The following is a 12,632-nucleotide window of genomic DNA, read 5'->3' on the forward strand; positions in this document are numbered from 1 at the left end:
GATAATTCATATAAAAAAGGAAAATTATTTTAAATGGTAAAACTATTTAAAATATTTACAAGATATAAAATTTTTTGAATTATCAATGATAGACGATGATAGAAGACACGGATAGAAGTCTATCAGCGTCTATCATTGATAGTTCTAAAATTTTGCTATATTTTGTAAATATTTTGATTTATTTTTCTATATTTAAAAATAGTCCTATAAAAATGTAAGTAACTTTTAAGATACATCAATTGACGTGAACGATAATTTGTTAGAATAGATCATAATTCCTGTTAGTCGAACTCACTAGACATCAATCATGATCTATATATTGGATGACAAAGTACATCTAACTATATCTTTAATATAGAGCTACAATAAATCATACACTACCATCATTATAACACTTATCCAACCACCTAACTATTTTTTTAAAATGAAGCACACAAATTTCTATAAATTAATAAATAATTTGAGTTATTTCATTCTAAGAATGTGAGATATGGTAGATGTCAAGTAGAAGTTTTCTAAAAAGTATTGATAAATAATCAAAATTGTTCCTTCAAATTTGAGTTAGTTCATTAAATGAAGGTGTAATATTTTGTGTTATTTTTACCTGTATTTGGGGGGATTTTGAGGCCAAAAATGAACATATTTCTCCAAAGGATGACAATTGAAAATCAAAGCATCCCTCCAACAGTGAATTTGTTCCTTCATATAATTTTCACTGCTTGTGTAAACTCTGCAACTTCTGTTAGGGTCTTTAGAGCATTCCTTCGCCTTCTCCGGCCCTGACATCGCGTGAAATTCCTTGAATATCCTCATCGTCTCCCCGGATACAGTTTTCGACACTCCATGGTTTATTACCTAAAATAGGATGTTAAGAAATTCGATAATTAAAGAAAGTAAGGAAAACAGAGATTACAAACAGTGTATTAATTACATCCACAGACATAAGGAGAGAGTAGTTTATTACTAGAGAGAATATTATAAATATAGGTCGTAAAGGTGCCTTTAGGGTTAGAGAGTTTATATCTAGTGCACTCTTTTAAATCCTAGGGCCAAACTCATAAATAATGCATAAATGAATATAAATTAGGTTTTGGGTCAACGAGCCTCCACCAAGACATATTGTGCTGCATTTACACCGCCTAATAAAAGATTCAAAATATTTCAATAGAAGAATGAATCAAAATAGTTGAAATTGATATACAATATACATAACTCTCAACTAGTTGGAGTCTGTTTGGTAGACAATTTGAAAACAAAATCTTGAAAACAAGGGATTAAAAAAAACATAATTGTATTTCATATTTTCAAATATATGTTTGGTAGCACATTCAGAAATTAAACTCTAATTTAAACATATTTTTAAAATATGTTTGAAAATATATTTATAAATTGTAAAACTAATTATAGTTACCTATTAAATACTAGGTTGAATATAAACTAATACTAATTAATTTATGAACTTATTGTCAAAATTTTTGTATAATTATTATTTTGTAATGTCATATAATATATTATGTATTACATATTTTAATTTAACAAAAATAGTTGAGTTTATAACATGAAATACTATAATTGTTATTGTTTTTTTTCTTTTTAATATAATTTTGTATTTTAAAACTTTGCATTCAAAATCAAGATACTTTGAAAACATAAAAAAGTTAGTTTTAGAATTTGCACAGTTTGAATCACAGAATCCGAAAACAGAATCCAGGCTGCCAACCAAATACATATTGACTATATTCAGTAAATTTAAAAACATAAAACAGAATCTGAGTTGGTATGAAAACATAAAACAGAATCTGAGTTGCATACCAAATAGGCCTTTAGCGATTTTTACTTTTCAATTAATCGTTGACTACAAACTTACAATATTGACCTATTCAATAGAACACATTTTTAACACTTTGGATTTAAGAATTATGAACTAATTATTATTCAATGTCACTGCCAACTTTTGAATCTTAAATAGAGTTGGCATTTTGGTTTATTGTCATTATTAATGTCTCTTTTAATGCTCATGTTAAGTTAACTCATCCTCTCTCTCTCTTCTATCTTTAGGTTATATTAAATTATATTCATGTGACATCTTTCACCTAAAATAATGTTTGGGATGTGATTTAACTCCTTGCAATAGTTAAAAATGAAGATCTTCCTATAGGTGTGTACATCAAACATTTTTAATGGAATATAAAAGTAAAATTATAGGAAGTGATTTAGATTATTGAAAGTGGAGAGTATTGAAATCTTTAGTAAGGTAGAAAATATGGAGAGTTTCTTTGTCTTGCAAAAGGAAATTAAAAAAAAAAAAAAAGAAAGAAAGAGTAAATATGGTGATGACTGATGTTTCAAGCTATGTCCTTTAATTGGTTATATACATTGACATTATTTGTTTAATTTGATAGTCACGCATTAAGATATTAAGATCTCGTTTGATAAACATTTTGTTTTTGAAAAGCTAAGCTTATTAAATAAGGTTTTGCTTGGTAACTATTTTTTTTTTTTTGTTTTGATTTTTGAAAATTAAGCCTATTTCCTATCTATTTCTTACAATGATTTGCATCTTTCTTAATTCTTAGTCAAATTCCAAAAATAAAAACTAATTTTTTAGTAGTTTTTTTAAACAATTGGTAAAAAGTAGTTAACAAAAAAAGAAATTTTGAGGTGGAAGTAGTATCTATAAGTTTAATTTTCAAAAACAAAAAACAAAAAACTACATGTTTACCAAACGAGACTCAAACTACTCATATACCTATATGTTTTCTTTGTTTATTACATCATTTCTATTAATGTTTTAAAAAACAATCAAGCGAGGTTCTGAAAAACTAGTTTCGTTTGGTAATCATTTGATTTAAAAATTAAGCTTAGAAATGCTATTACCACCCATAGATTTATATGTTTCCTTATCCACTTTCTACTATTGTTTTCAAAAGTCTAAATCAGATTTGGAAACTAAGGAAAGTAGTTCTTATTTTAGGAGTTGATTGAGAATTTAATTGTGTTCCATTAAGAAACGTAAAAATTACAATTGAAAAATGGATAGAAAACTAGCATAAATTTTAAAAACATGTAATTAAAGATGAAATCATCATCAAACGAGATTAAAAAAATAGCTTTGTTCTTTGAACTGATTAGAAATAATTTAAAATATATTTTTTTAAGAAATGTGAAGATGATAGTAAGAATACCAAAGAAAATTAACGAACCTAAACTTCAAAGATTAATAAAAGATATTTGTTGCTCATAGAAACTATGTATATATCTATATGTATATATGTATGTGTAATATAATATAATTTGACAACGAGTTATTTTTAAATATAAAAAATATTTAAAAATATTTAACAAAAAAATTTCGAAAATACAAAACATTTTTAAAACATTTTATTATAAAATATAAATATTTTTAAAATTTTCTATTTATAAGAATTTTCCTTTGACAACACTGGGAAAAAATTAAGCTTCCAAGGCATATTCATACCAAACACTTGAACCCCAAATGGGAAATAGGGACATATTCCCAAGCAAGAAGAAACAAAAAGGCCAAAAAAAAAAAAAAAAAAAAGGAAAAAGAAAAAGAAGATTCCAACATCTAATTTTTCAGTAAAACTTTATACCAAAACTAATTAACTATTTTCAGAATTGACATATTCATGAACTTTATTTACCAAAAATCTTTTTGTCACTAAAATTTTAAATTCAAACATTTTTAAATTTATTGATAAATGGTTGTTGAAGATTTACTTAATTTAAATTAAGAAACATTTTCATAACTCAATTCTGCACAAAAGTTTAGAAACAAAAATAAAACATTTTTATATACCTTAAACGAAAGGAAAAGATGAAAAAGACAAGAGATAATATACGAGAGTAGCTTTCAAACCTGAAAAAATCCAAATTCTTTAGATGCATCGAGGATTTTGCGAATAAGAAGATTTCGGTCTTGCATAGAGAGATCAATCACCGGAATAGCGTTCTCCATCGGAACAACGACGTTCCCGGGCCTCTTCCCCGGCGGATACACATAACTTTCCGGTACCGATTTAACACCTTCCCAATTGGCTACAAACTTATTAGCATCTCCCATATTGTACTTACTATTTAAAATTTTGCTCACAATAGATGATTTGATAATGTCCTAAACTTTTAAGGACTCAAGCTCTATATAGTAGAGAGGTTTCTTCTTTCAGTTGGCTTCTCCCCCTTTTTCTTCATGGCATTAAATAGATATATGCAACTTGCTGCAACAGAAGACTTATATTAATACAAACCTCAAAACTTGCAACTTGCCCTAATATTTATTTATTTCACTACTTGTTTGTTTTCATTTGATTCATTTTCTTTTTTTTTTTTTTTTTCTCCAAGGGTTTGGATTTTAAATACATTTTCTATACTTTTTATGGTTTTTTTAAAAAAATTATAAACATGTTTCTTGCAATATAAAGTTATATTCAAACACAACAAATATTGATCTTTAATTTAATATACTTTAGAAATTGTTCAATTAAGTTTTTCGTACTTTTAAATGTTCGAATTTAATTCTTGTATTTTTGATATATCTTAAAAATAGTCAATATTATTAGTTTATCCTTAATTTTTACTAAACAGAATTTAGTATCTATTAATAAATTTTGTGACATCTTTTCTTCCATAAAATTATTATTTTTATTTAACCAAAATTTCGTAACACCTTACCTCATGGGAAACTATGTTTGAGATGAATTGAAGGTAGCGGTAACTTAAAGAGAATGAAATCTAATTAAATGCGGGTATTAAAATAATATTTTAAATTTGAGGGTAGTTGAAGATGTGTGTAACAAAATTATTAAGAGGTTTTTCAGAAATAGAAAAATAAAGGGAAGCTATTAACACAAAATAGCAAAATTTTTATCTTATTTGATAGAGACTGATAGAAGTCTATCAGTGATAGAAACTGATAGGAGTCTAACACTGATAGATTATCAGTATTTTTTTGTTTTTTTTTTTTTGCTATTTCTGTAAATATTTTAACATTTTTTCTATTCATAAAAAATTTTCAAATTATAAAGATTGAAAAATTGATAAAGGAATGATATGGAGAGTTAAAAAGTTATATCGAGTTCTAATGAAATTCTGAAATTTATAAGGACTAAACTGAAATTTAGATAAAAGTACGAGGACCAGAATACCAGATCCTTATTAATTTTATTATTTTCTTGTGGCTTATTTTATTACCGAATGAAGACTTTGACTTAGATTTAAGTACCGAAGATCAGCTTAAACTTTGTTATCTCGATCAAATAAATAAATAGTTAGTATTATGTAATTGAAAAATAAATAATAATAAATATGCCCTATCGTAAGCTCTTTGTCAAAAGTTTTCGGCGCAAATTTATAGAAAAATATATATTTTTTTTCATTTTCATTTTATATGTGATGTATATTATATTCTTCATGGACCAATTGAAAAGAATATTGTTATTATTTATTAAAAAAATAAAAATAATTTTCTATCGTGAAGTCGGTTAATTGATTATGTGTTTGAAGTTCTCGATAGAAACGATTAATTATAATTCTGTTTCAAAACCGTTGGATCTAATTTGACATTCTTAGATGATTTTATTTTATTTGATATATATATATATATATATATATATATATATATTTAATGAAACCAATGCTAGTTCATTGAACACAACCACGAGTTTAATTTAGAGAGAGAAATTTTTCATAAAATAATAATTTAAGTTTAGTCCAAAAATTACATTATGGTTTAATTTTTAAACATTTAAAATATGTTGATTCATGGTTAGATTTTAATACATCTATCTCTAGTTTATGTATGGAAAAGTCTAAATGAGTAGAAAGAAAAAAAAGTATAATTTGTAAATCTAGCCATAGTTTCTTTTTTTAATTTGTAAATATAGAAAATTTTTATTATTCCAATTTACTCCAATTGCATATCAGATGTATATTTAGTATATTAGTCGACTTATTGATTTTATTTCTGGTATATCGATAAGCTAAAATACTTTAGTTTTTGTATTTTAGTGAACTCAACTAATGTAGTATGATTTTAATAAATCGTTTTTAGTTTTTGTTTTTGCTTTAATATGAAGTTGTTTTCATTCAACTGGTTTGATTTTGATGGTATTACTTAGGTTTTGTCATTAGTTTTTTTTTTATTTAAAAATAATTAATTCAATTTTGATGGTATATCATAATTGTATTAATTGTTTCTAACTAAAATGCAAAAGAAAAATTGTATCAATTAGTTTATTCTATTTTCGAAATTTTGATGAAATGTAAGTGTTGCATCTAATTTAGTATATCAATTGTATAAAACATATATTCCATATTTTGTAATAAATTGATTGATATACCATATTTAGAGAGAAAGAAAATCATGAAAATTAATATTATCTAGCACACAACAAAATTTGTTACACACGATGTTACAACAATTCCAAAACATCAAAGATAAACACAGAAAAATAAAACTTGAACAAAACACAAAGTTTGTAACCTAGTCAATGCAATACCACTACCTTTAGGACAATGTGCATAGGAAAGATAAATTAACTAATATAATATCAAGTGACTACAACGGTGTACTTTGGCGCCGTTGCCGAGGACTAATGTTTCGTGAAGTTTTGTGTTTTCGCAGGCACCCTTTCAATCTTAGGCGTATTGTAGATTGTGCGACCAAGCTGCAAATAATATTTAAAGTATAGGCGATGCATTGAAAGTCAAATATTGACCCCGAGATAGAAAGGTTATCCGTCGCATGAGCTAAAAGCAGTTAGACGCATGTCAACCATCATGCGTCCAACAATTGCTTGAAGCTCCAATGGTTAGGACGAACTCCTTGACCCGAGCAGTTGAGAACCATCTCCTGCATGGGAGACTCCTTGTGACATCACTCCAATTTCTCCAGGGACGTCTTCTACTCTATCCTTACGTTGCTTTCTTAGCTTAGTTTATTATTTTTATTTATTGTTATTTTGGATATGCGGCTGCTTCCTTGGTTGTGGTGCATTTGCTCCTTGTAGGTGTGATAATAACTCTCCTCGGTGCGCAGTTACAACGGAAGAATCCTCCACATCCTTCAATGCATGGCCTCAATCGCATGAATTCCAACGCATTGTCGCATGCGTTATTCTACTTAAGGTTCTGTTCGTATTATCTTTTATGCATTATCCTTTTGAAATTCTCCTTGTCTGATTGCGGTTCTTTTGATGCATCTATAATGGTACAAATAATTCACCACATCCTCTAACTAGTATCGCAAGGGTCTTCATACTTTTAATACCTTCTTCAAATTGTGAAAGTCTATAGTTTTATTGTGTGCAAACCCTTGCTCAAACATTTGTTATCACATTCTTGTTGAGTTTGTTTTTAGCTTGCAGTGAGAACGCTGTCACCCTTCAAGTTTGGGGGTGGCAGCGATCTTGGAGAATTGCGTTCATTACATTGCAGTCATTCCCTTAAAAAAAAAAATTTGAAAATAACAACTCCACTGTCAACGCAATGGGGAAACCCATGTTGATAAAAGTTAAGTTGTGAAAGGCATTTACCCGTGGTTGGATGTTCGCATGACACCCGTGGGGGCAAGCCAAAACGAAGGTAAGTCGCCAGGATCAACGCATAAACGCAACTCTTCTGTCTGGCGCAAGCCAAATCAAGCAAGACATGAGTTGAGTTGAGTATGGAACACACCCGAAGTTGGATACCCGCATGACACACATGGGGGTAAGCCAAAACGAAGAGCATAACCAGGTTCAACGTTGCATTCGAATAAGTAATCGCATAATCTTTAATTGTTTTGAACGAACGCATTCTCAAAAGCTGAATGCAAGGTTGCGGAGAATGAATAAAAAGTTTTTTAGCAAAGGCTTGCCAAATTTCAACTTAGAAAAGATCTCTTTGAAGAAGCAACCAAAGTAGAGGAGAGCATTGCAGCCATGGTTAGAGTTACGAGTTAATTATATTTTGAGAGGCTAGTCATCGTAAAGGAATGACGAAAGGTGAGGTAAGAATTTCTTAAGTATGACGCATGCTTGAGGACAAACATGATTTTAAGTTTGGGAGTATGATAACTGACAGGAATGCCAGTTATTATAAGTCTTTTATTTAGAATTATGAGGGCTAATAAGTAGAAAATACGGTGATAATACTTAGAATTTGCGAAAACTTGAGTTTTGCATCGATTAGTACCTAAATCCGCACTAAACCCAATATTATGCATTACTCCATGTCAAAGATCTATTTTTGTAGCTATCGCAGGAATCAAACGTATGCGTTGGAAATAAGCAATCGCGGACAAACGCATGCGCTAAAGCAAGGCGATCGAAAAGACAAATGCATGCGTTGAAAGTTGGATCGCATGCGCCCATTGCATGGAAGTTGCGGTGATCTAATGCGTCCATCGCATGAAAGTTACGGTGATCAATTGGAAATTGCGGCCACGGAGTGACAACCATGATAGAAGGACGATCGCAAGATGGGTAGAATGTGTTGATACTTCAGCTGAATCAAGCTCGGACGCATACCTTGGGAGTATCAACAAGATAAGACGATGTGACAATGCCATACCGCGACAAAGGCAGCAGTGAGACATAACGCAATCATGATAGTTGTTGGCGTTTAAACTCTATAAATAGCCCTTTGGACCTTCATTTCAAGACATCCGAATTTCTGCCTCAAGGCAGAGGTTTGCGATCACAGATGAGAGCTTGAGTAAGATTTTCAGTGAGAATTCTTCACCTCCCCGAACCAGACTGAGTGACGACCGAAGCTTTCGATGGAGATAGAGCTCGAAAGAGACATCTCCACCATTCATCCATGGAACCATCGGTAGCCTTGACGCAAAGTCCTTTATTTCTCTTATAACCTCTGTATTGTATTACATTTTAGCTTAAGATATTAAGACGTTTTGTAATCAATGCATATCTTGATTCCTTCATTGTCGTCTTCTTCATCATCTTTATCTCTATCATTGTTTATCTTCAGCATTTATTTATCAAAGGCGATCGTATACTTAATCGTGTAGCCTAGAGATAGGACGCATGTAGCAACCCACCGAGAGGTGTGCGTTGTGCGAGTATAATGAGTTAATCCTCTTTGCTTGGTGAAAGGCTGTAGCAATGCTTATCTATGGGATGTTGCAATGCTTGTCTATAAGTTAAATAGCCGCATCAAACTGCCTGAGAAGGTAAGAGATGGAACACTTTAAAGCAAAGTATGCATTGTTCCTAGAGATAGGCACGATCTTATATTCAACGCAACCATGCACTATAGAGATATAGTCATGCGGGCTGACCACCGAGAGGTGTGTGATGCGTTAGTGTGATGAGCTGGGATTACTTGATCGATTTAAGATAATAAACATTACTATGCATTAATAGTTATTGTGTATCTATCTATTCTTATCGTAAGTCTTCTATTACTCAATCTGTTTAGTTAGGAGTAGGAGTAGTGTGTAAATCCATTAAACTTTCTTTGTTTTATTTTTATTCATCACCTCAAACGCATTGCTTCACGAGTATTATTGAGTGACAAGTCCCTGTGTTCGACCTCGGATTACCCGAGAAACTTGTGTTTGCGTTATACTTGGCGTGAGCGTAAGAAAACTTGTGATAGGAATGCATGGTCATTGCATACTAGATTAACGTTTTTTCATTCTGACGCATGGGCGTAAACGCATAGCTTAACCCATGTCTAACGCATGATTGTGTGCGCAACCCCATCCCTAATTCTTCTTTCAACAAGTTAGGGATGGGGCTGCACACGTAATCATGCGTTAGACATGGCTTAAGCTATGTGTTTACGTCCATGCGTCTGAGATCATGCGTCGGAATGAAAATGTGTTAATCTAGTATGCAATGATCACGCGTTCCTATCATAAGTTTTCTTACGCTCGCGCCAAGTATAACACAAACACAAGTTTCTCGAATAATCCAAGGTCGAACACAGGGACTTGTCACTCAATAATGCTCGTGAAGCAATGCATTTGAGGTGATGAATAAAAATAAAGCAAAGAAAGTTTAATGGATTTACACACTACTACTCCTAACTAAACAGATTGAGCAATAGAAGACTTGCGATGAGAATAGATAGATACACAACAACCATTAACGCATAGTAACGTTTATTATCTTAAATCGCTTGAGTAATCTCAACTCGTCACATTAACGCATCGCACACCTCTCGATGGTCAGCCGCATGACTATATCTCTATAGTGCATGGTCGCGTTGAACATAAGATTGTGCCTATCTCTTGAAACAATGCATACTTTGCTTTAGTATGTTCCATCTCTTACCTTCTCAGGCAGTTAGACGCGACTATTTAACTTATAGATAAGCAATGCAATAACCCATAGACAAGTGTTGCTACAGCCTTTCACTAAGCAAAGAGGATTAACTCACTATACTCGCACAACGCACACCTCTCGGTGGGTTGCTACATGCGTCCTATCTCTAGGTTACACGATTAAGTATGCGATTGTCTTTGTTAACTAAACGATGAAGGTAAATGATGATAAAGATAAAGATGATGAAGAATATGATATTGAAGAAATCAAAAGATGCATTGATTACAAAATGTCTTAATATCTTAAGCTAAAATGTAATACAATATAGAGGGTAAAAGAGAAATGAAGGACTCTGCGTCAAGACTGCCGGTGGTGCCATGGATGAATGGTAGAGATGTCTCTCTCGAGCTCTATCTCCGGCGAAAGCTCCGGTCATCACTCGGTCTGGTTCGGGGAGGTGAAGAATTCTCACTGAAAATCTTGCTCAAGCTCTCATCTGTGATCGCAAACCTCTGCCTTGAGGCAGAAGTTCGGATGTCTTGAAATGAAGGTCCAAAGGGCTATTTATAAAGTTTAAACGCCGTCAACTATCATGATTGCGTTATGTCTCACTGCTGCCTTTGTCGCAGTATGGCAATGTCACATCGTCTTATCTTGTTGATACTCCCAAGGTATGCGTCCGAGCTTGATTCAGCTGAAGTACCAACGCGTTCTACCCATTTTACAATCGTCCTTCTATCATGGTTGTCACTCCGTGGCCGCAATTTCCAATTGATCACCGCATTCGCTTGATCACCGCAACTTTCATGCGATGGACACATTCGATCACCGCAACTTTCATGCGATGGACGCATTCGATCACCACAACTTCCATGCGATGGGCGCATGCGATCCAACTTTCAGCGCATGCGTTTGTCTTTGCTGGCTTTAGTGCATGCGCTTGTCCGCGATTGTTTATTTCCAACGCATGCATTTGATTCCTACGATAGCTACAAAAATAGACACTTTGGCATGGAGTAACGCATAATATTGGGGTCAGTGAGGATTTAGGTGCTAATCAATGCAAAACTCAAGTTTTCGCAAATTCTAAGTATTATCACCGCATTTTTTACTTATTAGCCCTCATAATTCTAAATAAAAGGCTTATAATAACTGGCATTTCTGCCAGTTATCATACTTATCTGTTAATAAATGATAATTACGATATCCCCTAAGTGTGAGGCTCCATCTTAATGAACCTTAGGCTCTCCCTAAATGTGAGACTCTCTAGCATAAAAAACTTTTATCTTTTCACATTCAAATGAAGACCACTCCACTTAAGTTTGAGAATCACTTCTCAAGTTGTAGTAGAACGATTCAACAAGATCTATAGCAACAACATACTTCCACAATCCTAAGAATTGACACACATGTGGTTTACACCGAACACACAAGACAAAGACACAACGATTCTTTTAAGCAATCGACCCTAAAAGAGAACAATATTCTCTTAAATATGCACAACATGAAAAGAAAATCAAACCATTACTAAATGCTGTTTGAGCCCAAAGAAGGAAAAAAATAATGGGAATAAACATTAAGAAATTTTCAGATAAAGAAAAAAAATATTCTGCAGGGTCTTACATTTCATGAGAGATCTTGAAAGATAATCTAAGGCATATCAATGATGTAGTTGATATTTCAAATATGAAGTATATCTTTCAATATAGTATGCTTAAAGTATAACACTTGGTGTTTCAATTTTATATCAATATTAATTTAAAACGCATTTCAAGTAGATCATTAGTATATCAATAGTATATCATCATTCGTTCAAAATAAAATACTAATGTTACATTGTTGTTCAATAGTTTATTAGTAATCATTCGAAATTCATTTAAAATTTAGTAGTGGTGTAACAATAGCATATTAGTAATCATTAAAAAATCATTTCAAGTAAATCATTGGTGTATTAATAGTATATCATTACTCATTCTAAATTCATTTCAAGTTTAATATTGATGCATCAACAATATATCAATCATCTTATCAAAAAATGGATAGAGATTTAAATTAAATCCATGAATAACAACAATGGCATGAGCATTTATCAATGGATAAATTTAGTATAATAAATAATAGATTAGGTATATATCAATTGTATAACTAACATGTCTACTAAATATAATCAATTGACTGATATATCAAATATAAATTATATCAATTAACTAATATACCAAACATAAAATATATCAATTAACTAATATACCAAACAAAAAGTAGATTAGATATACTATTGATATAGATATGATACACCAAAAAGGATAAATTTAGAATTATAAAAATGAAAATCAAATCTAAATT

General features: G+C 31.3%; 1 protein-coding gene across 1 annotated transcript; it reads right to left on the reverse strand.

Annotated features, from left to right (window-relative positions):
* Nucleotides 1–451: 451 nt before the first annotated feature.
* LOC150033727 (protein DOWNY MILDEW RESISTANCE 6-like) lies at nt 452–4,216 on the reverse strand. The gene is made up of 2 exons (XM_090318324.1): nt 3,881–4,216; nt 452–855 (listed from the first exon to the last, which is right to left on the reverse strand). The coding sequence occupies exons 1-2, from the start codon at nt 4,082–4,084 to the stop codon at nt 601–603; spliced, it is 459 nt and encodes a 152-aa protein (XP_090174450.1). The 5' UTR covers nt 4,085–4,216; the 3' UTR covers nt 452–600.
* Nucleotides 4,217–12,632: the final 8,416 nt, after the last annotated feature.

Source organism: Benincasa hispida, chromosome 9, assembly GCF_027475165.1.
Source record: "Benincasa hispida cultivar pf3 chromosome 9, pf3_genome.v1.1, whole genome shotgun sequence".
In the NCBI taxonomy this organism is placed as follows: domain Eukaryota; kingdom Viridiplantae; phylum Streptophyta; class Magnoliopsida; order Cucurbitales; family Cucurbitaceae; genus Benincasa; species Benincasa hispida.

Excerpts from the sequence above, each read along its gene's own strand:
- LOC150033727 (XM_090318324.1), bottom strand. The coding sequence starts at position 4,084 with ATGGGAGATGCTAATAAGTTTGTAGCCAATTGGGAAGGTGTTAAATCG. Across the intron at positions 856-3,880 it reads AAGAATTTGGATTTTTTCAG|GTAATAAACCATGGAGTGTC; the intron begins GTTTGAAAGCTA and ends ATCCTATTTTAG.